Consider the following 25,246-nt stretch of genomic DNA (forward strand, 5'->3'; position numbering starts at 1 on the left):
GTAGGAGGATCGTCTGGAGGCCACCCTGAGACGACATAGTTAATTCCAGGTCAGCCTGGACCAGAGTGAGAATCTACCTCGAAAAACCAACCAACCAACCAACCAAACAAAACCCCACATCCTAACACTCATACATTAAAGATTGTTCTGGAGCGGGGCATGGTGGTGCACGCCTTTAATTACAGCACTTGGGAGGCAAAGGTAGGAGGACTGCCGTGAGTTCGAGGCCATCCTGAGACTCCATAGTGAATTCCAGGTCAGTCTGGGCTAGAGTGAGACCCTACCTTGAAAATAAAAAAGATTATTCTGGAGACAGGGGACCCCAATGGAACCTGCAGAACCAGACCTTAGATAAGGATCAACCAGCCAACAGGCTTACTGCAATTGCTATCCTAAGCATGCCCTCCCTTTTGTCTTCCCTGCCACGTTTTGTCTTCCCTGCCACGTTCATGATCCAGGGCAAATGTCAGTATGGGGAAGGCGGGTTTTTACTCTTACCAATAGGGCCACATCAAAACAATCTCCAACACAGATTCATTCACAGCTGATGGACAAATTACAGACGTGCACGAAACACCCACATACACACATATTATCTTTGAAACAAAAACAAGGGTTTGTAGCTCAGGGACCGAGTGCTTGCTTTGCTTGGGTAAGGCTTTGCAGCCTCCAACCTTTACAATGCACATATTCATTCATTAGTTAAAAGCAAGCATAGGGCTTGGGAGGTTGCTCAGTGGTTAACAGCAAAGCCTGGGGCTGGAGAGGCACTTGCCTGCAAAGGCTACCATCCTGAGTTCAATGCCCCAGTACACACATAAGCCAGATGCAGAGTTCGTTTGCAGTGGCTAGAGGCCCTGGTACACCCATACTCTCTCTCTAGCTCTGTATCTCTGTTTGTAAATAAATAACTACAAAAAAAAAAAAAAAAAAAAAAAAAAAAACTGCCAGGTGAGGTGGCACAGGACTTTAATCCCAGCATTTGGGAGGCTGGGGTAGGAGGATTGTTGTGAGTTTGAGGCCACCCTGAGACTACATAGTGAATTCCAGATCAGTCTGGGCTAGAGAGAAACCCTATCTCAAAATACAAAACAAACAAACAAAAAACCCAAATGAATAAAAAAGCAAACACAGGGCTGGGAGATTGCTCCGTGGTTAAAGGCGCTTGCTCCATTGCTGTTCCATTCCCCAATACTCAAGTAATGTATGCATGTGGAGTTCACGTGCAGTGGGAAGAGGCCCGGGTGCTCTCTTTTTCTCCTTGCAAATAAATAAAAGTATTTTTTAAAATGAAAGCAAGCTCATGTTTGATAATGATGTGATCATACTTGAAAGAGAAAAAACTTTGGAAATTTTTTTCATCTACTATATGATGAAGAATTTGGATTTTTCAGGCTGGAGAGTTGGCTAAGCAGTTAAGGGGCTTGCCCACGAAGCCTAAGGAACTAGGTTCTGTTCCCTAGAACCCAGGTATGCCCAATGCACATACATCTGGAATCCATTTGTAGTGGCTAGAGGCCCTGGTGCACTCATTCTCTCTCTCTCTCTCTCTCAAATAAAAATATAAGAAGTAATTCTGATTTTTCTTGAAAAGCTAGTATTATTACTTTTATGGCGAGGCGTTTGTTTTGAGACAGGGTCTCACTCTTTAACCTAGGCTGGATTCCAACTTGAAGTAATACTTCTGCCTCAGCTTCCTGAGTATTGAGTTTACAATTATGATCTACTGAGCCCAGAAGGCCTTTTGAAGTCTTTCAATTATTGTTTTATTTGAAAGCTATTCTTCCGGAGGCTGATATGAAGCTCAGTACTAGCGTGCAATACCCTGATTTTATTCCCAACCCTGGAAAAAAGTAAACAATTCTGGAATCACGTTTTACATAAAATCAACATGCAGTCCACGCCTAGGGGTGCATGCCACTAATCCGAGAACTCTAGAGGGGTAAAGAGGAAGAGCTCAAAAACAGAAAAGCAAAAAAAACGGAAAAACAAGGGAGAATGTCATGCGGCTCCACTCCTTGAAGAGTTAAAACTTTTAACCCAAAAAGGGAAAGCATGCTTATAGTCCGGCATGTGTGTGAGAGAGAAGGGGTGGAGGGCGGGGGAAACACCTAACTTTCCAGAACTAGTCCGAAGGCCCCCTAGAGGAGCTACAGCAAAGAACATATTTCCGGCGGGTAAGCCATTTCCTGGCGCAGCCATTCATTCTGACGGGTCCCAAGCAGGCCGGAAGTCCGTCACCTTTCGCTACCCGCCCCTTTCCGGAAGTTACGTTGGGCGGGGTTGCCGGAAGAAGTGGCGAAGTTTCTTTTGCTCCTTGTTTTCTTTTGCGCTCAGCAGTGCTCTACCTCCAAGGAAGTCCCCGAGCCCCCGAAGTTACTTTTGAGGGGACCAAGTAGCGGCGGCGAGCGAGGAGAACAGCGCGGGGCCCGAGGCAGGTGAACGCGGGCGCGGGCACCGCGGGAGGAGCCGGCCGGGATCCCGCGGTGCCCGCGAGCGTGGTTCCGCTCAGCACCCCGTTTCCCTCCGTAGCTCCTGTGTCCCCAGGCCGATTCCAGGGCACCCGGAGTCGGAGACCCCCGCGAGGCCGCGCACCGGACCCTGCGCGCAGTCATGAGCCCCGCCTTCCACTGGTGCTCGGAGAGGGGCGGCGCCTGGAGCGAGGTGAGGGGCGGGGCCACGTGGCGAGATGGGCGGGGCCTGACCGCGAAGGTGGGCGGGGCCTGCGGGACGCGCCCTGGTGGGAGGGGCCGGGCTTTTCGTGAGGCGCAATCCTGATAGGAAGAGGTGGGCGGGGCTTGGAAGCTAGCGCTGTTCTGTAGGAGGACAGTATGGGAGGGTTAGGATAGGGATGGAGTAGGCCTTGGGGAAATGAGGTGGGTGGGTCTTGAGTCATGTGATGGTTTGGGGGGGGTCTGATGGGAGGATATAGACGTGGTCTAAGCCAGCTGATGGGGCGGGGCCTGAGGGCGGTACAGGTTGGGTGGAGCGAAGCCATAGGTAGGCTCACGGTGCTAAGAGTTAGGGGGGCGGACATAAATGGAGGAAATGGGCTTGCAAAGAGAAATGGGAATTTTCTTTGTAAATGTTTGTAAAGTTCATGGAGTCATGATTGAAGGGCTGGTACTTGTTGTGAGAAGATAGGTGGGGCTAAGAGAGGTCTAGGCGTTACTTAAGTGGGTGGGGACGTTTGTAGGGGGTAAGGGTGGGAATGGGAACTCCATCCACTAGTCAAAAAAGCCAGCAACTGACTTTTACTCCAACTCACGTACAATAAAAAGTTGTTATTAAAAAAAAAAAAACTCTAGCCAACCGGACATGGTGGCACATTCTTTTAATACCAGCACTCAGAGGCTGAGGTAGGATTGCTGTGAGTTTGAGGCCAGCTTGGGGCTAAATAGTGAATTCCAAGTTAGCCTGGGCTCGAAAGAGACCTTACCTCAAAAAAAAAAAGGGGGGGGGGGGCTAGAGAGATGGCTTAGTGGTTAAGGCATTTGCCTGTGAATCCAAAGGACTCAGATTTGAGTCCCCAGGACCCACGTAAGACAGATGCACAAGGTGGTACATACGTCTGGAGTTCGTTTCCAGTGGCTGAAGGCCCTGGTATGCCCATTCTCCCCCCCCCATCTCTATTTATCTTTCTCTCTCAGATAAATAAAATAAACAAAAAATAATTTTTTTTTAAAGCTATCCAGGTATGTTTGCACAGCTCTGTCACCTCGGCATTCCTCAGGCTGAAGCTGGATTGTTGCAAGTTCAAGGGCAACTAAAGCTACATAGTTCAGGGTGGCCTGGGTTACAGTGTGATGCTGAAATACAAAAAAAAAAAAAAATCTTAGAGGAGGCACACTGAGCATCCCCTATTAGAAACTGTAACCATCCTGGCCCAACTCCCCCCTTTGCCCACATGACTCTCAGTCTCCCTTGTGTTCTGCAGGCTGCTCCGTGACCCCACCATGTCCTCCCCCAACACGAGTTCCCTGGACACCCCAGTGCCTGGTGAGTGAGTCACTTTCTCTACTTGGCTCTGTCACACACTGGCAGGAGATGCTGACTGTACCCCGTTTCCTTCCTTTCCTAGGAGATGGCTCCCCTCAGCCCAGCACCTCCTCCTCCTCTTCACCCGCCATAAAGGAGGAGGGGCTGGAGCCTGATGTCCCAGGCACTAATGGGGTTGACTCTGCCAACATCGTGGGTGAGACAGGAACACGGTTGACAGGGAGGGATGGAGGCCGGGAACAAGCAGAGAAGCAAGGTGGGGGAGATGGGAGGCCCCTGTTTCTTGGTGTTTTCTTCCTCCCGTTTCTACTTGATGTTTCTTCCTTTGATTTCATTCATTCTCTGGGGAACCATTTTCTCGCCCAAGCCCCGTCCTGGTGAATTCCTCTCCTTGGGCTCTGGTGGGCCTGCCTGCCCCTCTGGCTGCTGGCTCTGTGGCTGTCTCTCATGGCCTTTGCCCATTCCAGTCATCTTAGAGCAGGAGGATGAACCGGAACGCAAGCGCAAGAAAGGTCCTGCTCCGAAGATGCTGGGCCACGAGCTGTGCCGCGTGTGTGGGGACAAGGCCTCAGGCTTCCACTATAATGTGCTGAGCTGCGAAGGCTGCAAGGGCTTCTTCCGGCGCAGCGTGGTCCATGGCGGGGCCGGGCGCTATGCCTGCCGGGGCAGTGGGACCTGCCAGATGGATGCCTTCATGCGGCGCAAGTGCCAGCTGTGCCGACTGCGCAAGTGCAAAGAGGCCGGGATGCGGGAGCAGTGTGAGTGCCCCGAGGGAAAGAGCCCTCCTGGCTGCCATCCAGGCCCAGGACGCTGCTGAGGCCCACGTCCCCCCACAGGCGTCCTCTCTGAAGAGCAGATCCGCCAGAAGAAGATTCAGAAGCAGCAGCAGCAGCCGCCACCACAGCCGCCAGTGGAGCTGGCCAGCAGCTCAGCGTCTGGGCCAGGGGTGTCCCCTGGAGGGTCGGAGGCCAGCAGCCAGGGCTGCGGGGAAGGGGAAGGCGTTCAGTTGACTGCTGCGCAGGAGCTGATGATCCAGCAGCTGGTGGCGGCGCAGCTCCAGTGCAACAAGCGCTCTTTCTCCGACCAGCCTAAAGTGACGGTACTGCCCAGCACTACCTCACAGGGTCGGGGTGGAGAGGGTTCCCCCCCCCAGTGCAGGAGGCCCCACGTGACCCCGTCTTCTGTGTCTCAGCCCTGGCCCCTGGGCGCAGACCCCCAGTCCCGTGACGCACGCCAACAGCGTTTTGCCCACTTCACGGAGCTGGCCATCATCTCCGTCCAGGAGATTGTGGACTTTGCCAAGCAGGTGCCTGGCTTCCTGCAGCTGGGCCGTGAGGACCAGATTGCTCTCCTAAAGGCATCCACCATAGAGGTAACAGCCAGGCCACATGGGGAACCTTCTCCAGAGGGCCCCAGGACAGAGGCTGGAGCACTGAGTGCAGAACAAGCCTGGTCCTGATCCCTGCGGGATGCAGTCCACCAGGCGAATGTCCTGACCCTATAGCTGGATCCTCATGAGTCCAGGAGAGAAAGCAAACAGAATTGTGGGGGATTTGGGTTAGAGGGGCTGCTGTAGAGGAACAAGGCTCCAAAGGTCCTTCAGAGGAGTATATATTTGGTGCAAATCAAGGATAATGAGGAAGTTCTGAGTGTTTGACAGTATGCAAAGCCGGCGCTGAGTTCGGTAGTCAAAACTCTGGCCTGTACCCGGCAACCCCGTGAGGCAAGTGTCAGGATGGGGCCATAACGGTGAAGCTGGAGTAGGGGGGAGAGCTGCCCAACCCCATGCTGATACTTAGACCAGCAGGGGCCCTGGGGCTGAAGGGCCCTGTGCCCACTGTCACCCTCAGATCATGTTGCTGGAGACAGCCCGGCGTTACAACCATGAGACAGAGTGTATCACCTTCCTGAAGGACTTCACCTACAGCAAAGATGACTTCCATCGTGCAGGTCAGTGGGATGGGAGGGTGGGGCACCACCGGTTGGGGATCTCTGCTGTGTTGTACCCTGAACTAGCCTCCGAGAGAAACTCCACGTCAAGCCAACCTGAAGGCAAGATAAAGAGTTTGTTGGCTGGGTGCCAGATGTCTGGGAGGCCCTGACCTGGGTCACTGGCTAGGGATTGGGAAAGGCACATGATCCTTCCAAACCCATCTCATATGGTTGGGGGAAGAGACATGCAGTCTGCCCCGCTGTGCAGGGCATCACTGAGTGCTGCCTCCCCAGGGCAGCCCCTGGACCCTAGGCAGGGGCTCCTGGAGGAGGCACAGGTGTGGGTATCTGGGAGACAGATGCTTCACCTGGTGTGGGTCTAGGGCTGTGTCAGTAACTCCCATTGTCTACCTGGGATGTTACCAGGCATCTAGTCCCAACCCTCTCTTTTCCCAACTCCATGTGAGACAGTCCCAGGAGCCCTTCCAGTGTAGACTTAGTGGCCAGGATTGAGGGACAACAGTGCTTACTGTGGAGAACCAGAATGTGAAAAGGCCCAGAAGAATGGACGATTTGAAGGAACTTGGGAGTCCAACAGTTGGAGTACAAGGGGAGGGATCTGAAGAGGGCTTGGGTTTCTGTCTTGCTGTCACCTGGCCCAGGCTGCAGTCACACCTCCTTGAAGCCCTCCGAGGGCCCCTGCCTAGGCTTCTTGCTTCCCCCCTCCCAGTGTGTGTTCTCACAGCAGTACGAAGGTGCCAGCCACACTCCAGTTAGTCCTATCTCCTCTCTGCAAGCACTACACCTGGGCCATTTGCACATGTGTGTGCACGCCTTTTGCCCTGCAAACACCAGATGCTTGCACCACTTTCTGCATTTGGCATACATGGTTGGCTTGGGAATTAACCCTGGGCTGGCAGCCTTTGCACGCAAGCACCTTTAACTGCTGAGCTATCTTCCCATGTTGACCTGGAACTCTCGGTCCTCTCGCCTCAGCCTGCAGTGGCATGACCCTCCTTGTTTGAGCTCTGATTTCTCATGGCCTGGGTAGTCCTGGTCACTCAGGTCCCGTGCAGAGCCCAGTGGCTGCCCTATCCAGAACCCTGTAACCTGTTTCCTCATCCCCATGCTCCTTGTTCAAATGTGGCCCAACAGTGACACCTTCCACACCTCTGTGAGTCATAAAAGGTGCTTCTCAGGGGTCTCCAGTACCCTTCCATGTATTACTGTAAACCTCATCAACACATGTCAGTTACCCCAAAGCCATACAGGAGTGGGTGATGTGTGGATCCAGCACTCTGGAGGCCAAGGTCAAGAGGTGGAGGTCAGCCTGGGCTGTATAGCCAGACCCTGTCTCTGAAAACCAGAGAGGGAGTTTGGTTACAAACTGCTCTATGCAGAACCTGGCTCACAGCAAATGTATAGTAGTGTTTGATGAATAACCCAGTCTTAGAAGTGAGTTTAGTTTAGCCCCAACGTATGGGCACAGTTTGACCTCTTTCCTCTGCCTTTCTTGAGGTCAGATTCTGGAGTTGAGGGAGGAGTTGCCATCCAGTCCTGTCCCAGGTTTTAGCCAGGGTGGGGATGGTGGGAAACTGGATGAAGGTCGTGTTCTGCCCACCAGTCATGTAGACAGGGTGTGTGGCATGCCTATTGCTTGAGTGAGTGCCCTGAATACACAGGAGGGCAGAAATGTCACCCTGTTGTTTTTCTTCACCTACTGGGCCCTCAGGGCGTTAGGCAGGAGCTGATGGGTGCCGCCTCCATCCCCACAGGCCTGCAGGTGGAGTTCATCAACCCCATCTTTGAGTTCTCCAGGGCCATGCGCCGGCTGGGCCTGGACGACGCCGAGTACGCCCTCCTCATTGCCATCAACATTTTCTCAGCTGACCGACCCAACGTGCAGGAGCCAAGCCGCGTGGAGGCACTGCAGCAACCCTATGTGGAGGCGTTGCTGTCCTACACGCGAATCAAGAGGCCACAGGTACCTGAGTTGCTAGGACTCCATCCTGAGGCGGGCAGGATTGGGTGCCAGGCCCACATGGGTGTGCCTGAGCCTGGGTGCATCCAGATCCACCGCCATTTGTCGCCCTCAGGACCAACTTCGCTTCCCACGCATGCTGATGAAGTTGGTAAGCCTTCGCACGCTCAGCTCAGTGCACTCTGAGCAGGTCTTTGCCCTGCGGCTCCAGGACAAGAAGCTACCGCCCCTGCTCTCTGAAATCTGGGATGTGCACGAGTGATGGAGAGCCTTGCCACGGCCCAGCATTGCACCCTCAGCAGAGGGACTATGCCCTGGCTTTCTGGGTGCCCGCCAGGCCCAACCTCAACACCCTCTGCAGTTGGCACCGGGACTCCGTTCTGCCCACCGAGTCTTCCAGGAGGGGTGAGGGTCACAGGCCCCACTTCCCTAGCTGCGCTGCCGCTCAGTGCCCAGCTTACACCTCAAGCCCACCATGCCATTGCACCTTGGGCGGACCGGATCGAGGGCTAGTGGGGCTCTTCGCAGCCCGAAGACCGCGGCCCCAGCCCCATTTCTCTGCGCCTTTTATTTAATAAAAAATAAAAACAAGAGTCTTGAGTACCAACCAGCCCTAGCCTAAGCTAGAGGTGATGGGGGTGGTCCCTGGGGTCTGTACACACCATACTGCTGTCAGATACGTCCTCCCCTGGACATGAGCTGATGACTGCTGAAGGCCTAGGGCATCCCCTGCGTCCCTGTAGGTTAAGTGCTTCGCTGGAGCTCGTACCACTTGCAGTGAACACTGTGAGAAGCTGTAAGGAAAGTCAGTGGGAGGTAGTGTCCCGCCCCCCGTTTTCCAGGTGAGGGTCTCACGCAGTCCGTCCGGATCCGGTAGAGGCTAGGAGGAAATTCTCCCACAGACCCCTCCTTGACTTGGGGACATAGTTCGGAGGGAGGCATGGTGACCGCCTGGGGGAGGGTAAGACAGGAAGTGAGAGTAGTTATTTGCGGGTCATCCTAGCCGAAGGGTGTATTTACACATGGGTACAAAGGCTAGAACGTCTCTACGGCAGGGTCCAGGGCCCGGAGCTCTGGAGAGAGGAGAGCCGACTTCCGGGTGCCCGCAGCGCCGGGAGAAGGGGGAGGGCGGGCTGCGCGCGCAGCGCCCGGGAGTGAGACCCGCGCCGGCAGCGAGCGCATCCGGGGGCGTGGCTTCGCATAGTTTACGTCGCGGGGGAGGGCGTGGCTTTGGGCTTTCTCGTCACGAGGGTCCGGTACCGAAGAGCCCTGGCTGACCACTGGCCTCGCCCGAAGTGGGGAGGGGTGTGACTTTGGGTTGCACAGGTCGTGAGACCGCTGGGTCCGGGAAGGGCGCGGACGAGGCTCAACCACGTCCCCAACCGGCAAGGGGCGTGGCCTGACCCTGGCTGGGCGTGGCCTCGCGGGCCGTGGGCTGGCGGGGGCGGAGCTCGGCGCGGCGCGCGCTCCCATTGCCCCTGCGCGCGCAGGTGTCAGGGGTCACGGCTGCGTACTCTGTGGCGGGAAACGCTGTTTGAAGCGGGTGAGTGAGGAATGAGGGGAGTGGGGGTGCGTGGCGGCGTGGGGTAAGGCTTTGGGGAACCTCGGCAGGGCGCGGAGGAGGCGCGCGGCCGGGGCGGCGGGGTAGACGCCCTTGGCTTGGCGCGTGCGGATGGAGGGAGGGAGTGTGCACGGAAGCGCGGGAAATACCGGGGCCGACTTGGGGGGGCGGGAGACAAGTGCAGGGCTGGAGTCACTCTGCGTTAAGTATTTTGGGGTATTCTGCGACAACACCCAGAAAGTCCCTTTCTTGGGAGGACAAGTGGTGGACATCTGTTAGGTAGGAGTACAGCAGTGTCTTGGAGCTGTGGTGCGTTATGTGAAAATTTTAAACAGGCCAGGTGATCACGGGCTGCGGACACTTGCCTCAGCCGGAGTGACCAGTGCTTTCTATGGGAAAGACTGGGCAGAGCTGTGCCCGCACGTGCAACAGCCCCTGTGGTCAGAAGGCCGGGCACGTTGTTAACTGTGGTCAGACATGGGTTCTGGACGACCTTGGCAGCCTTCCAATGGGGTTCAGTTTCTGTTGTGGGTTCCCTGGAGTGCCATGGATTTGAGAGCAGTCGAGGCATGGTCTATGTTTTGAAAAACTGGCTGCTGCAGAGTGGAAGTTGGATTGTAGTGTGAGGGAAAGGAGTTATGATGTATTGGGGAATGGTGGGTAGCTTCGGCTGAAAGTGACTTCTGGAGAATGGGCTGTCTAGACCAGAATGACGGCTGGGTTTGTGGTTTGAATAACAAGTGGGAAGAGCTGAGAGAGAAGTAGGCTTGAGGTGTGGGGCCTTTTAAAGTCAGCTCAGCTACAGGAATGAGGGGGGCAGCCTGGTGTTAGTCTTCTAGGTCCAGCCCATCCAGTCTAGAAACTTCTTGTGGCCATATTGGTTCCCTCCTTCCTCCATTTACTCCTCTCCTGCCCCTTACATAGGCTCCTTCCTTACTCCTGGCCTGCCTTCTCTTCTTCCAAAATTCTTCTTGCTCCTTAAGGTACCTGGGTGACATAAATAACTTACTTGGTTGGGAATGGTCGCAAACTCCCAATCGGGTGCTCTGAGCTATCAGGAAGGAGCATTAATGTTTGTGAGCCCATGGGAGAGCAAAGGGCTTTGGGAAAACCCACCGGGGTTGGTTGCATTTGATGGCACTCTACTTACTTACTTACTCACTTATGAGAGAGAAAATGTGTGGGCCAAGACCTCTAGCCACTTGCAAACCAATTCCAGAAGCATGCACCACCATGTGCATCTGGCTTACATGGGTTCTGGGGAGTTGAACCTGGATCCTTAGGCCTCACAGGCAAGTGCCTTAACCTCCAAGCCATCTCTCCAGCCCTGATGGCATTCTTAACCTCAGTGGTCATGGAGTGGCCTGCTGTGGTGCTGAGGACTCTGGCTCCTGTTCTTGAGGTGCTCCCAGACTGAACTCACCCAAGGTGTACATGGTGTGATAATCACCCTGGTACTACATGAGCCTGGGGACAGCGGGCCAACCCTGCTAGAGCTGAGAGTAGGATGCTATTGCTGGTGTGACTCGTGGAAAGGGGCCCCACAGTCCCGGTCCTAGGCTGGGTGCTGCTAGGAGGGAGTTAACGTCTGCTTCCTCCACCCAGTGTTGCTGTCTGGAGAGGGAGGCTACACACACCCTGGACAGTCAAAGAAGAGAAGCCACCAGAGGGGCCCAGGAAAGGGTCAGTGAGAGCTAACTGCATAGAGGTGTCCTAAGCAAAATGAGTAGTGACAACTGGGAGAATGCCACTGTCCCCATAGTATGTGTGGGAACACAAGCATGGATGACTCTTCCAGCTTTGGGGCAGGTCATCCTGTGTCTCCCCCCAGCATGTGCTTGGCCTGCAGAAGTGCAGTATGATGTGTTGGGTAGCCATGGGCTCCAGAGCCGACCTGAAATTGTGAGCAGTGGCTTTGCCCTCTGGGGCAGGCTGGGCCAACCCAGCCAACTGCCTTCACTTCTGTGGGCCTCAGTACCTGTTGGTATGAAATGGGGCACTAAAACACCTACTTTAGAGGGTTTGTGGAGAGTCTTCATTCTTCATACAGAGAATGGCTTGGAGGTTGGAGAGCTGGCTCAATGGTTAAGGTGCTTGCCTACAAAGCCTAAGAACCCAGGTTCGATTCCCCAGTACCCATGTGTGAATATCCTCAGGTAGAACTGAACTGATGTGCATAAGGGACTCTGAGCCAGGGAATGGACAGGGGTAGTGTCAGAAGGACCTGAGGAGGGCTGGGGAGCACATGGAGGCTTGGGCTCTGAAGGAGGAAGAGGTGGGGGAATGGCGGAGGCTGTCCATCCACAGGGATTTCTCAGGTACATGTTCCTTTCTTTTTTTTTTTTTAAGTAATTAATTATTTATATTTATTGACAACTTCCATTACTGTAAACAATATCCCATGGAAATTCCCTCCCTCCCCCCACTTTCCCCTTTGAAACTCCACTTGCCATCATATCCCCTCCCCCTCTCAATCAGTCTCTTTTATTTTGATGTCATGATCTTTTCCTTCTATTATGATGGTCTTGTGTAGGTAGTATCAGGCACGGTGAGGTCATGGATATCTGGGCCATTTTGTGTCTGGAGGACCACATTGTAAAGAGTCCTACCCTTCCTTTGGCTCTTACATTCTTTCCTCCACCTCTTCCGCAATAGACCCTGAGCCTTGGAAGGTGTGATAGAGATATTGCAGTGCTGAGAACTCCTCTGTCATTTCTTCTCAGCACCATGGTGCCTTCTGAGTCATTCCAAAGTCACTGCCATCTAAGAAGAGAAGGTTCTCTAACCAAAAGTGAGAGTAACATTAATATATGGTATGAACATTAGGAGGAGTGCTTACTGGGCAATTTGCTGAGCATAGTATGTACATTAGGCAGACAGCAACAGACTTTACACCCCTAGGGCTCATGACTACTCCTATTGTAGGTTTTCAGTATCAGGGATGTATTCCCTCCCATGGAGCGGGCCTCCAGTCAAATTAGAGGGCTGTTGGTTTCCCCATAACAGGCATATCACTATTGCACCCATTGGCTCATTTGTCCTGGCTGGCCAAATATAAGGCTTGAAGTGTCCACTGTTGAGTATCAGATATGCATTCCTTTCATCATACTTGAGGAGGTCCCTGGGAACTTTGTAGACACCATGCTACATACCACCCCCTTTACATTCCTGGAGGTGATGCAGAGTCGAATGGGACCAGCCATGTGCTAGGATCTAGGAGGCCCATGCGTGCTTGGGTTTGCTGCTGGGGCAAGTGTGTTTGTCCTGAGGAGAAGAGGGAAGCTGGAATGTCTCTAAGGTTGTTGGTGTTATGGGAGCTGCCATTGACTGGACTGGGGGAGACTAGGGTGTGAGCAGTTGGGGAGGAGCTCAGCTTGGGAACTGGAATGCCTAACAAGTCATCCTGCTGGTGGAGATCCAGGGATGTTTGGATCTGGCAGGCAGAGGAGAGGTGGCTGGAGACATCAGTTTCAGCAACTTTCTCATTGCTAGAACAAAATGCCCCAGCAGAAGTAGTTTATGGAAGGAACAGGTTTATTTTTGCTTACAATTGTAAGGGGACATGTCCACGGCAGGAAAAGCATGGCCAGTGCAGGAAGCCATTGTCATCTTCACAGCAGGGCAGAAGTATAAAGTGCCAAAGCATCAAACAGGACCATAGATTAAAACACCTGACAGTCCACCTCCATCGACACACCTCCTCTAGCAAGGTTCTACCTCCTGAAGATTCCACATCCTTCCCAAACAGCATCATGGGGATTAAGTATTCAAGCACATGGGCCTATGGGGGACCTTTTAAATTCAAACCGCCACAAGACCAACCAACAGTTGTCCAGATACTTGGGAGACTGAGGCAGAAGGAGTGAAAATTCAAGGCCAGCCTAGAAAAATCAGTGAAACCTTGTCTGAAAAAATAAAAAGAAACTGGGTATGGTGGTGCATGCTTTTAATCTCACTACTGGAGAGACAAGTAGGAGGATCGATGTGAGTTTGAGGCCAGCCTGCGACTATAAAATGAGTTCCAGATTAGCCTGGGCTAGAGTGGGACTGTACCTTTAAAAAACAGCAAAAACAAAACAAGAAAGTAGGCCAGATATGGTGGCTCACATCTTTAATACCAGTACTCAGGAGGCAGAGGTAGGAGGATTGCCGTGAGTTCAAAACTAGCCTGAGACTTCAGAGTGATTTTTCAGGTCAGCCTGGGCTAGAGTAAGACCCTACCTCAAAAAGCCAAAACAAGAAAAAAAAAGGGAAAAAGACCCTCCTGCCTTTTCTTGGGCAGAAGCTCTCTAGTTTCTCTTTTGTTCTCTTATTCTAATAAAGTCTGTAAACTTTAAAAGAAAAAAATAACTGGAAAGATGGCCAGCCTGGGGCTATAGTATGAGTTCCAGGTCTGTCAGGACTAGAGACCCCACTTTGGACAGAGGCTGGAGGGAATGAAAAGATGGCTGATTATGGCAGCTGAACAGAAGAGCTCCACAATGAGGACTGGGGGCGTGGCTCAGAAGTAGAGCTCCTGCCTAGAATCCACAGTGAGGGCTGGGGGCGTGGCTCAGAGGTAGAGCTCCTGTCTAGAATCCACAGTGAGGGCTGGGGGCGTGGCTCAGAGGTAGAGCTCCTGTCTAGAATCCACAGTGAGGGCTGGGGGTGTGGCTCAGAAGTAGAGCTCCTGCCTAGAATCCACAGTGAGGGCTGGGGCGTGGCTCAGAGGTAGAGCTCCTGTCTAGAATCCACAGTGAGGGCTGGGGCGTGGCTCAGAGGTAGAGCTCCTGTCTAGAATCCACAGTGAGGGCTGGGGGCGTGGCTCAGAGGTAGAGCTCCTGTCTAGAATCCACAGTGAGGGCTGGGGCATGGCTCAGAGGTAGAGCTCCTGTCTAGAATCCACAGTGAGGGCTGGGGGGGTGTGTCAGAGGTAGAGCTCCTGTCTAGAATCCACAGTGAGGGCTGGGGGCGTGGCTCAGAGATGGAGTTCCTGCCTAGAATCCACAGTGAGGGCTGGGGGCGTGGCTCAGAGGTAGAGCTCCTGTCTAGAATCCACAGTGAGGGCTGGGGGTGTGTGTCAGAGATAGAGCTCCTGTCTAGAATCCTCAGTGAGGTCTGGAGGCGTGGCTCAGAGATGGAGTTCCTGCCTAGAATCCACTGTGAGAGGCTGCAGGGGGGTGGGGGGGTAGGGGTGGGAGTCTTGGTGGTAGAGCACCTGCTGGTACAGGAGAGCCCAGGTTCCATTTCCAGCCCCACAGCTGTTGGATTGATGAACTTGGTCAGTTGTGGTGAAGTAGGTGCTCTCTGAAGGGCTTTGAGAGGAGACAAGCTTATAGTTGTGACTGACTGTCCTTCCCATAGGGACAGATCGTGGGGCGGGCCCTTCCCAATATTCACTGCCTGGGGACGGCAAGCAAACTGCTCTGTCAGCACAGGCAGGCATGAGGAGGGTGTCATTCTAGTACAGGCTGTAACATGTTGAACCTGGTACATGGAAGAGTCCACTTACAGGAAAGACCCACAACAGGCTACTACAAAGTTTAGTGTCTGGGGGACTGATGGACTGAGTGGGGTGACTGAGTTTTCTATGGAAGGATTAAAGTATTTAAAATATTTTTTAAAATTTTATTTAAGGGCTGGAGAGCACTTGCCTGTGAAGCCTAAAGACTCCGGTTTGAGGCTCGATTCCCCAGGACCCACGTTAGCCAGTTGCACAAGGGGGTGCACGCATCTGGAGTTTGTTTGCAGTGGCTGGAAGCCCTGGCACACTTATTTTCTCTCTCTCTTTCTCTCTCTCTCTCTCTCTGCCTCCTCACTGTTGCTCTCAGATAAATAAATAAAAATAAAAAAAATTTTTTTAAATTTTTATTTAGGAGAGAGAGAGAGAGAGACAGACAGACTGAGTACACCTGGGCCTCTAGTCACTGCTAGTGAACTCCAGATGCATGTGCCACCTTGTGTATCTGGCGTATGTGAGTACTGGCAAATCAAACCTGAGTCCTTAGGCTTCTCAGGAAAGCACCTTAACAGCTAAGTCATCTCTCCAGCCCTTAAATGTTTTATTTATTTGCAAGCAAAGAGAAACAGAATGGGCGCATCAGGGCCTCTAGCTGCTGTAAATAGACTCCAGGTACATGTGCCACTTTGTGCATCTGTCTTTTTATGTGGGTACTGGGGAATCAAACCCAGGTTGTTGGGCTTTGCAGACAAGCACCTTAGCCACTGAGCAATCCCTCCAGCCCAGATGAAAGCTTTTTACATGGATTTGGTGATAGCTGTATAAATGTTATAAAGCATTGGACTGATTTCTTTCTTCCTTCCCTCGCTCCATTCCTTCCTCAGTACTAGGCATGGAGTCTCACACATGCTAGGGTTAACTGGTCCACAGAATTCTTCTTGGATTCCCATCTCACCATAGGCTTGTTGGATTATAGATACATGCTATTCTAGCCAGCTCTTTTGGGGTTCTGGAAATCTGAACTTAGGTACTCAGTCATGAGCCATTTCCCTTGCCCATTCTTTGCATCCTTTTTTTAAATTTTAAGGTACCAAAGATTGAACCTTAGACCTTGTGCATTCTAGACAGGCTTTCTACCCCTGAGCCACTTCGTGTGTGTGTGTGTGCTTGCGTGCATGCGCCAGGGCCTCTGGCTTCTGCAGACACCTGGACCACGTTTGCGTTCATCTGATGTGAATGTCTTGGGGCGTGGACTCAGACCTGTAGGCTTTGCAGGGTCATGCCTTCTACCGCTGAGCTATCTCCCCAGCTCCTTGTTTTTTTTTTTTTTTTTTTTTTTTAAGGTAGGGTCTCACTCTAGCCCAGACTGAGCTGGAACTCACTATGTAGTCTCAGGGTGGCCCCAACTTCACAGTGATCCGCCTACCTCTGCCTTTTCAGTGCTGAGATTGAAGGCGTGTGCCACCACACTTTTTTTTTTTTTTTTTTTTAGGTAGGATCTCCCCTTGAACTCAGTGATCCTCCTACCTCAGTCTCCCAAGTGCTGGGATTATAGGTTAGAACCACCATGCCTAGCTATCTTTATTTTTCATTTTCAGACCAGTCTGGCTATGTATCCCAAGCTGACCTTGAGCTTTTGATCCTCCTGCCTCAACCTCCCTATTAGCTGGGATGATAAGTGTGCCCACATGGGATCGCACTGATTATACTAGCTGCATTTCTGTGACATAGGCCTGTCTAAAGGTTCCAACAGTGCTTGGCAGCAGTCACTTTGGATTTACTTATTTCTTTGTGACTAGAATCACATTGTCGGGCTGAGGAGATTTCTCAATGGTTAAAGGACTTGGTTGCAAAACTTACCAGCCTAGATTCAGTTCCCCAGTACTTGGATAAAGCCAAATACACAATGTGTCTCTTGGGTCTGGAGTTTGTTTACAGTGTCAAGAGGCCCTGCAGAGCCTATTATTCATTCTTATTCTCCCTCTCTGTTTCCAATAAATGAATGAAAAAAAAATATTATAAAATGAAAATGAGTGCTGGAGAGATAGTTTAGTAGTTCAATTCCCCAGTACCCATGTAAGCCACATGCACAAGGTGGCACATGCATCTGTTGTTTGTTTGCAGTGGCTAGAGGCTTTGGCGTGCCCATTCTCACTCCCCATCCTCCCCTCATAAAGAGATAAAGGAAGACCAAATGCAAATGAAAAGGAAGGCTGGGTATGGTGGTACACACCTATAATCCCAGCACTCTGAAGTAGGAGGATCACCATGAGTTGAAGGCCAGTCTGAGACTACAGAGTGAATTCCAGGCCTGGGCTAGAGCAAGACCCTTTCTTAAGAAAAAGGGACTGGAGAGATGGCTTATTGGTTAAGGTGCTTGCTGGTCGACCCAAAGGACCCAGGTTCGATTCCCCAGTACCTGTGTAAGCCAGATGCACAAGGTGCCGCATGCATCTGGAGTTCTTTTGCAGTGATTAGAGATCTGGTGCGCCCATATTCTCTCTCTCTCTCTCTCTCTCTCTCTCTCTCCCCCCCCCTTTTTCTGTCAAATAAAAAGTTGAGAGAGCAGGGTTCGGTAGTGCATGTCTTTAATCCCAGCACTTGGGAGGCAGAGGTAGGAGGGTCGCTGTGAGTTCAAGGCCACCCTGAGACTACATAGTGAATTCCAAGTCAGCCAGGGCTAGAGTAAGACTACCTCCAAAAACAAAAACAAAAACAAATGAAAAAGGCAGATATTTAAAAAATACGTATTTTTTAAATAAAATTGAGGGCTGGAGAGATGGCTTAGCAGTTAAGGTGTTTGCCTGTGAAACCAAAGGATCCCGGTTCAATTCTCTAGGGCCCACATAAGCCTGGAGGCTCTGGCACGCCCATTCTTCCTCTCTGACTCTCTGCCTCTTTCTTAAATAAATAAATAAAAAGAAAGTTTAAGAAAAAATGAAATGAGCCAGGTGTGGTGGCGCAGGCCTTTAACTTCAGCACCCAGGAGGCAGAGGTTGGAGGATTGCTGTGAGTTCGAGGCCACCCTTAGATTACATAGTGAATTCCAGAGTGAGACCCTACCTCAAAAAACCGAAAAAGAAAAGAAAAAGAAAATAATTGAACATTGTCCTAGACATTTTTTCATATAATACAGAAAGTGGAAGCACACCATTCCTCAGTTTACCTTATATACTAAACAAAGCCTCTTAGAGAGCCTTTCAGATCAGCACACAACTTCCTCATTCCTTTATACAGCTGCATAGTACTCCATTGAACAGGACTAATGGATTGCATTTGAAACCGTCCCCCTACAAAGGACATTTAGGTGGTTTCCAGTCTTTTGGGATTTTAAACAATGCAGCAGGAAATCACCTTGTTAAAACAGGTTACTCAGTGCCCTAACCTGTCAGGGGTCAGGTGTGGAATCCCAGCCTCCAACTTTTGTGGGTTTTTTTTCACTGATGTGTAATTCACATTTAATGAAACACTTAGCACCTAGGGAGTCGTTTGAAGTACATTTTAGTTTCTATCATCCCAGAACATTCCTTTGTATCTTCCTCCCATCACCACCCTCCTCCTGCATGGCTAATTTCAAGCTTTATAGACAGGCCTTCTTCCAATTTTCTCCACTCAAGACCCCCTTTTGTCCAAAAGATTAGAAAAAAAACTTTATTTATTTGTACATGTGTATACTTGTGCCAGGGCTTCTTGCCACTGCAAATGAAGTCCAGATGTGTGCACCCACTTTGTGCATCTAGATATACATGGGTACTGGCGAATTGAACCCAGGCCAGCAGGCTCAGCAAGCAAGTGTACCATTTGCCCAGTCTGAGAAATGTTGTAAGTGACCCTGGTTATATAGGAATGTATAATGAATACACAAATCAAACTTTTCTTGATAATAAATCATAAATTTATAAGATGTCTTTGCTATGCATGTAATTTTATCCTTTATTAAAGATAAGCTAGTTTGCATTTTAACAAGATGGGTGTGTGTTGCAGTCAGGTTCACATTGCTGGTAGAACTCACCCAACTAAGAGCAGCTTGTGTGACGAAAGTATTTATTTTGGCCTACAGACTCAAGGGAAAGCTTCACGATGGCAGGGAAAATGATGGCATCAGCAGAGGGTGGACATCACTCCCTGGCCCACATAAGGTGGACAACAGGAACAGAAGAGTGTGCCAAACACTGGCAAGGGGAAACGGCTGTAACACCCATAAGCCCACCCCCAACGATATCCTCCCTCCAGGAGGCATTAATTCCCAAGTCTCCATCAGCTGGGAACCTAGCATTCAGAACACCTAAGTTTATGGGGGACCCCTGAATCAAACCACCACTGTGTGCCTGTTTCATACATAAAGAATTGGATCTTGGCTCAAGTTGGCTGTCGCAGTACATGGAGATGCTCCAGTGTTTTCCAGAGATTATCAATATTTTGATTTTTTTTCTTTTTTAAAAAATATTTTATTTGCCGGGTGTGGTGGCCCACGCCTTTAATCCCAACACTCGGGAGGCAGAGGTAGGAGGATCACTATGAGTTCAAGGCCACCCTGAGACTCCATAGTGAATTCCAGGTCAGCCTGGGCTAGAGTGAGACCCTACCTCAAAAAAAAAAAAGCAAATATATATATATATATATATATATAAAATTTGACAGAAAGAGGCAGGGAGAGAGAGAGGGAGAATGAGAATGGGTACACCAGGGCCTCTAACCATTGCAAATGAATTCTAGATGCATATGTCACCTTATGCATCTGGCTTACATGGGTCCTGGGGAATCAAACCTGGGTCCTTACACTTTGCAAGCAAGCACTTTAACCACTGAGCAATCTCTCCAGCCCATTTTTTTCTCTTTTGTTGATTTTGTCATTGCTGTTGTTGAACTTCTGATCTTCCTGTCTCTATGTTCTGAATGCTAGAATTACAGTTGCACACAACCACACCTGGTTTGTGGAGTTCTGGGAATCGAACCCAAGGCAAAAACTTTACCAAGTCACATCACCAGGCCTTGAATTTGTGAGCCTTGTGCCTCAGTTTCCTGAGTCACTGGGATGACAGACCTGTGCTTGCTTCAGACACATGCCTCACCTTGTGCATCTGGCTTATATGGGTACTGTGGAATCGAACCTGGGTCCTTAGGCTTTGCAGGCAAGAGCCATAATTGCTAAGCCATCTTTCCAGCCCCTTTTTGAAAATTTTTTTTGAAGCAGGGTCTCACTTTAGCCCAGGCTGGCCTCGAACTCATGGCAATCCTCTTACCTCACCTTCTCAAGTGCTGAGATTAAATACTCACACCACCATGCCTGGCTCTCACTTGCTGTTTGATGTGCTTTCTCTCCTCCCTTTCCATGGGTACACATAGACCTAAAACAGATTGGGAAACATGGGTGCAGGTCGTGGCCATTTTACTGTACTTGTGTGTATGTCTTCCAACTGTTGCTGAGTCAGTTGCCCACTTCAGCAAGCATAGCCCAAGCATAGCCTTTTCCAGCCTCACATAGGATGCATTCACCTATATTAGCGTAGCTCATTGGATTGGAAGACCAGGCCGGTGGTACTGTGATGAAGCACCTGACAGAAGCAGTGTGGGAAGGAGAGGTTAGTGTCGGCTCAGGTGCAGAGGAGTTCCCATCAGTCATGGTTCCATCAGTCATGGCAGCGAAGACCTGGCAGTGGGAGCATGAGGCAAACTCCTCACATGGAGGGGAGGGGGACAAATGCAGCCTGGAACCAGACCCCAGCACCACCTGCTCCAGCCAGGCCCACTTTTTTTTTTATTAACACCTTCCATAATTATAAACAATATCCCATGGTAATACCTTCCCTCCCTCCCACTTTCCCCTTTGAAACTCCATTCTCCATCATATCCCCTCCCCCTCTCAATCAGTCTCTTTTATTTTGATGTCATGATCTTTTCCTCCTATTATGATGATCTTGTGTAGGTAGTAACAGGCATGGTGAGGTCATGGATATCTGGGCCATTTTGTGTCTTGGGGGAGCACATTGTAAGGAGTCCTACCCTTGCTTGCTTTGGCTCTTATATTCTTTCCACCACCTCTTCCACAATAGACCCTGAGCCTTGGAAGGTGTGATAGAGATATTGCAGTGCTGAGCACTCCTGTCCCTTCTTTTCCAGCACCATGATGCCTTCTGGGTCATCCCAAGGTCACTGCCATCTGAAAAGAGAAGGTTCTCTACTAAAAGTGAGAGTAGCATTAATATAAGGGTATGAACATTAAAAGATGTGCTTACTGGGCAGTTTGATAAGCACAGTATATACATTTAGCCAGACAGCCGCAGACCTCTAGGGCTCATGACTACCCCTGTTTTAAGTTTTCAGTATCAGGGATGGATTCCCTCCCATGGAGCGGACCTCTAGTCAAATTAGAGGGCAGATGGTTTCCACCATGACAGATGTGTCACTGTTGCACCTGTTGGCTCATTTGGCCTGGCTGGCCAAATATAAGGCTTGCAGTGTCCACTGTTCAGTATCTTCACTGGTGATTTCTCTCTCTCCCATTGAACTGCATGCAGAATGGCTTCTTCCAGCTTTCTGTCAGCTGGTCTACATGGAGGAGGTTATCAGCTCAGTTCCAGCAGGATTTCTCAGTGGCCTTGCAGCCCAAGTAGAGTCTTCAGCAATAAGATCTTACCATCTATTCCTGGTGGGAAATCAAGGGCCTCGGCAATGGCCTATAATTTTTGGGGACATCAGGGACCTCCCTGGCCAACAACTCACTGGAAGGTATCCCATCCCTGGCACTGAAAAATTTCTAGCAACAATCTATAGCTCCTGCGTGTTCTGTTGTCCAGAAAAGTAGGTTTCCATGCAATTTATTTATATTCTCTTATATTTTGACTAGCCCTCCCTCCACCTTTCCTTTTCTTTTCCCCTGACCTCACTTGTAGGCCCACCTCTTAAAGGCTCCACTAGCTGGGGAATACATGTTAAAACAATAGCCTGAGGGGCACACTTTAGACTCAACTTTAACACACTGCACCACAGTTTCATGGATTGTGATTAAGAAAACACAAGGGGGCTGGAGAGATGGCTTAGCGGTTAAGCGCTTGCCTGTGAAGCCTAAGGACCCCGGTTCGAGGCTCGGTTCCCCAGGTCCCACGTTAGCCAGATGCACAAGGGGGCGCACGCGTCTGGAGTTTGTTTGCAGAGGCTGGAAGCCCTGGCGCGCCCTTTCTCTCTCTCTCCCTCTATCTGTCTTTCTCTCTGTGTCTGTCACTCTCAAATAAATAAATAAAGTTTAAAAAAAAAAAAAAGAAAACACAAGGGCTGGAGAGATAGCTTCATGGTTAAGGCGCTTACCTGCAAAGCCAAAGGACCCAGATTCAATTCCCTAGTACCCTTGTAAGCCAGATGCACAAGGTGGCACATGCGACTGGAGTTCATTTGCCATGGCTAGAGGCCCTGGCATGCCCATTCTTTCTCCCCAGCACCCCATTACACACACAAATAATTTTTTTTTTAAGTAGCTAGCCAGGCATGATGGCACATGCTTTTAATCCCACCACTCATGAGGCGGAGGTAAGAGGATCACCGTGAGTTCAAGGCCAGCCTGGGCTAGAGTGAGACCCTACCTCAAAAACAAACAAATAGCTGGGCGTGGTGGCGTATGCCTTTAATCCCAGCACTCAGGAGGCAGAGGTAGGAGGATCACCGAGAGTTTGAAGCCACCCTAAGACTACATAGTGAATTCCAGGTCAGCCTGGGCTAGAGTGAGACCCTGCCTTGAAAAACAAAACAAAACAAAACAAAAAACAGCAGGAGACAAGATGGCTGTTCACAGGCATGCCCCTCTGTGACCGTCATGTCCTAGCCAGGCCCTTCCTCCTGTTTCCATCAGTGAAGAAGGAGGCCCTCTCCTTGCCCTGTCACCTCAGCAGCACCAGATAGTCCACGCATGGACTTTGGGGGGTTGGGGAGCTACCCCTTATTCAAACCAGAACAAAGAGCTATATGCTGAAGAATGGAGGGGCATGGGAGTAGTGGGAGTGTCATTGTAGATGTGTGTGATGGTGCAGAAATGGTCTTGATGGGGGTTGACCACTGAGAATCTGGGGGCGGGACTCAGGTTTCCTGTGTGAGATCACATCAGAACAGACTGGTATTTGAGTTTGATCTTGATGGGCATCCTCGTATTGATTTGGGGGTGAGATCAAGGGTTCCCTGAACTGGACAGGGAAGGGCCTGGTCAGCTGTGGTCTCAGACCGTTTTCTGCCCCAAGGTTAATAACTGTGGGTAGGGGTCTGTGTGATAGGAAGGGGGTGATGCGGTGGGTGCACCATGGTGGTAGAAAAGATGCATTGAGCACATGGAGTTGCTTGGCTGAGCCTGTCGGTGCAGCACTGGCACCACCAGCCACAGCAGTGCATGGGAGGGCATGCAGATGAGAATGAGAGTCTGCTCAGAACTCCTGCAAAACCACTTGTTTTCTGACAGGATGGATGGCAAGAGGCGTCAAGGCCCAAGCCTTGGGGTACCCCCAAAGCGGGCCCGTGGGGGCCTGTGGGACGATGAGGAGGCACCCCCGCCATCGCAGTTTGAAGAGGACCTGGCACTGCTGGAGGAGATGGAGGCTGAGCACCGGCTGCAGGAGCAGGAGGAGGAGGAACTCCAGCCAACCCCAGAGGGCGCCTTGCACGGTGCGACCCTCACCCACCCCTGGTCTGGCCTCAGAGCCCCTCAGCCCGCTGTGATCTGCCCAAGGGCTGACCGTTGACACTGTGCCAGTAGAGTCCTGTCTGGCTTTCAGCTTGTTTCTCTAACACGGGATCTTGCCATGTTGCCCAGGCTGTTCTCAAAGTCCTGGACTCAAATGAGCATCCCAAGGAGCTGGGCCATTGTGCCTGATGGGGCAGCTTTGTTCTGGTGCCTGTCCTTTACCCCCAATCTCCCCTGAGTCTCCTGCCTGACCCAGGCCTCCATCTCTACCCACTTTCTTCTCATTTGGCCATGGGGTACCTGGGTTGGCCTGGAAAAGCCATGTCCCCTTGGAAGGAGAGTCACTCATGGAGATCCATGTCCTCTTCCAGGGCAGCTCTCCATGGCAGCTATAGACCCGCGCTGGCTGAGGCCCACCCCGCCCCAACTGGACCCCCAGACACAGCCCCTCATCTTTCAGCAGCTAGAGATTGACCACTACGTGGGTGAGTTTGTGGGGAAGGGAAAGAGGCCATAGTGTGCTCTGGACATAGGTAGTCTCCACTGCTGTGGCCATGGCTGAGCCAGAGGGAGAGGCTAGGTGAGAGGATGTCACCTCATCACCCAGTCTGGGAGCCAGACTCAGAACATGCGCATTCCAGGCCCAGCTCCACAAGGGCAGGATGAGTTTTTTCCACTGTAATGGGGACCTGGCAGCTGTGGTTGGAGAAGGGTACCAAGAAGGATCCTGTGAAGGACAAAGTGGGCTGAGAAATGCGAGACTGTAAGAATGGACCTTGGAAGGGGACCTGAGGGGTGCTCTGCCTTGCCCCTGTGACCTCCAGGCTCAGCGCAGGCCTTGCCAGGACGACCTCCACCATCCCGTAACTCTGTGCCCATAATCCGTGCATTTGGGGTCACCGACGAGGGTGTGTCTGTCTGCTGCCACATCCATGGTTTCGCACCCTACTTCTACACCCCTGCGCCTCCAGGTGAGTGACATTGACTTGGGAGACCCCACTCCTGACCTCAGAGCCTCTCCCCGTTCCCCTGACTGCCTCCCGCACCAGGTTTTGGGGCCAACCACCTGAGTGACTTGCAGCAGGAGTTGAACTCTGCTATCAGCCGGGACCAACGTGGAGGGAAGGAGCTCTCTGGGCCTGCAGTGCTGGCTGTGGAGCTGTGCTCCCGGGAGAGTGAGTGTGGACTGAGGGACCAGCTGGCTGGGCAGGGCTGGGCTGGGCTGGGCTGGGCTGGGCTGAGAGCAGGTAACAGCCTCCTCTGTCTACAGGCATGTTCGGGTACCATGGGCACGGCCCCTCTTCATTTCTGCGCATCATGCTGGCACTTCCCCGCCTTGTGGCACCTGCCCGTCGTCTCTTGGAGCAGGGCATACGTGTGCCAGGCCTGGGCACCCCGAGCTTCGCTCCCTATGAAGCCAACGTGGACTTTGAGATCCGGTGCAGTGTTCCACTCCTCCCCTGTGTCCCACCACCCCTCCTCTCCCACTGCTGCTGCCTGCTGACCTGCTGTCCACTTCCAGGTTCATGGTGGACACAGACATCGTTGGCTGCAACTGGCTGGAGCTCCCAGCTGGGAAGTACATGCTGAGGACGGAGAAGAAGGTAAGGGTCTCCCAGGGGTGGGGACAGGGAGTTGGAACCCACCACAACTCATACTGTCCCCTGTGCC

At 51.5% G+C, this 25,246-nt stretch overlaps 2 protein-coding genes across 4 annotated transcripts in view; both read left to right on the forward strand.

The window, feature by feature from the left end:
* The first annotated feature begins 2,266 nt into the window (after positions 1 to 2,266).
* Positions 2,267 to 8,503, forward strand: Nr1h2 (nuclear receptor subfamily 1 group H member 2). 3 transcript variants are annotated; one of them, XM_045134243.1, is made up of 10 exons: positions 2,267 to 2,438; positions 2,533 to 2,664; positions 3,938 to 3,999; positions 4,082 to 4,255; positions 4,467 to 4,757; positions 4,836 to 5,098; positions 5,192 to 5,371; positions 5,850 to 5,949; positions 7,707 to 7,915; positions 8,028 to 8,503. In XM_045134243.1, the coding sequence occupies exons 3-10, from the start codon at positions 3,957 to 3,959 to the stop codon at positions 8,172 to 8,174; spliced, it is 1,407 nt and encodes a 468-aa protein (XP_044990178.1). In that variant the 5' UTR covers positions 2,267 to 2,438; positions 2,533 to 2,664; positions 3,938 to 3,956; the 3' UTR covers positions 8,175 to 8,503. The 3 variants fall into 3 exon arrangements, with proteins under 3 accessions (XP_044990178.1, XP_004672608.1, XP_044990179.1); XM_004672551.2 differs by having other exon boundaries at positions 4,082 to 4,195; XM_045134244.1 differs by lacking the exon at positions 5,192 to 5,371.
* An 854-nt stretch (positions 8,504 to 9,357) lies between these two features.
* Pold1 (DNA polymerase delta 1, catalytic subunit) overlaps positions 9,358 to 25,246 on the forward strand; it is a 28,173-nt gene continuing 12,284 nt past the window's right edge. The window contains exons 1-7 of the mRNA XM_004672553.2: positions 9,358 to 9,455; positions 23,354 to 23,556; positions 23,947 to 24,060; positions 24,400 to 24,546; positions 24,625 to 24,750; positions 24,846 to 25,014; positions 25,098 to 25,179. Coding sequence (XP_004672610.2) covers positions 23,355 to 23,556; positions 23,947 to 24,060; positions 24,400 to 24,546; positions 24,625 to 24,750; positions 24,846 to 25,014; positions 25,098 to 25,179 — 840 coding nt within the window. The 5' untranslated portion in view covers positions 9,358 to 9,455; position 23,354. The remainder of the gene's footprint in view (positions 9,456 to 23,353; positions 23,557 to 23,946; positions 24,061 to 24,399; positions 24,547 to 24,624; positions 24,751 to 24,845; positions 25,015 to 25,097; positions 25,180 to 25,246) is intronic.

The sequence above is a fragment of the Jaculus jaculus genome, chromosome 14 (genome assembly GCF_020740685.1).
Source record: "Jaculus jaculus isolate mJacJac1 chromosome 14, mJacJac1.mat.Y.cur, whole genome shotgun sequence".
NCBI classification, from domain to species: domain Eukaryota; kingdom Metazoa; phylum Chordata; class Mammalia; order Rodentia; family Dipodidae; genus Jaculus; species Jaculus jaculus.

What these genes read in the sequence shown, in the direction of transcription:
- Nr1h2 (XM_045134243.1), top strand. Translation starts at nt 3,957, where the DNA reads ATGTCCTCCCCCAACACGAGTTCCCTGGACACCCCAGTGCCTG. An exon ending in GGCCGGGATGCGGGAGCAGT is followed by an intron (nt 4,758 to 4,835) that starts GTGAGTGCCCCG and finishes GTCCCCCCACAG; the next exon opens with GCGTCCTCTCTGAAGAGCAG. An exon ending in AGATGACTTCCATCGTGCAG is followed by an intron (nt 5,950 to 7,706) that starts GTCAGTGGGATG and finishes CCATCCCCACAG; the next exon opens with GCCTGCAGGTGGAGTTCATC.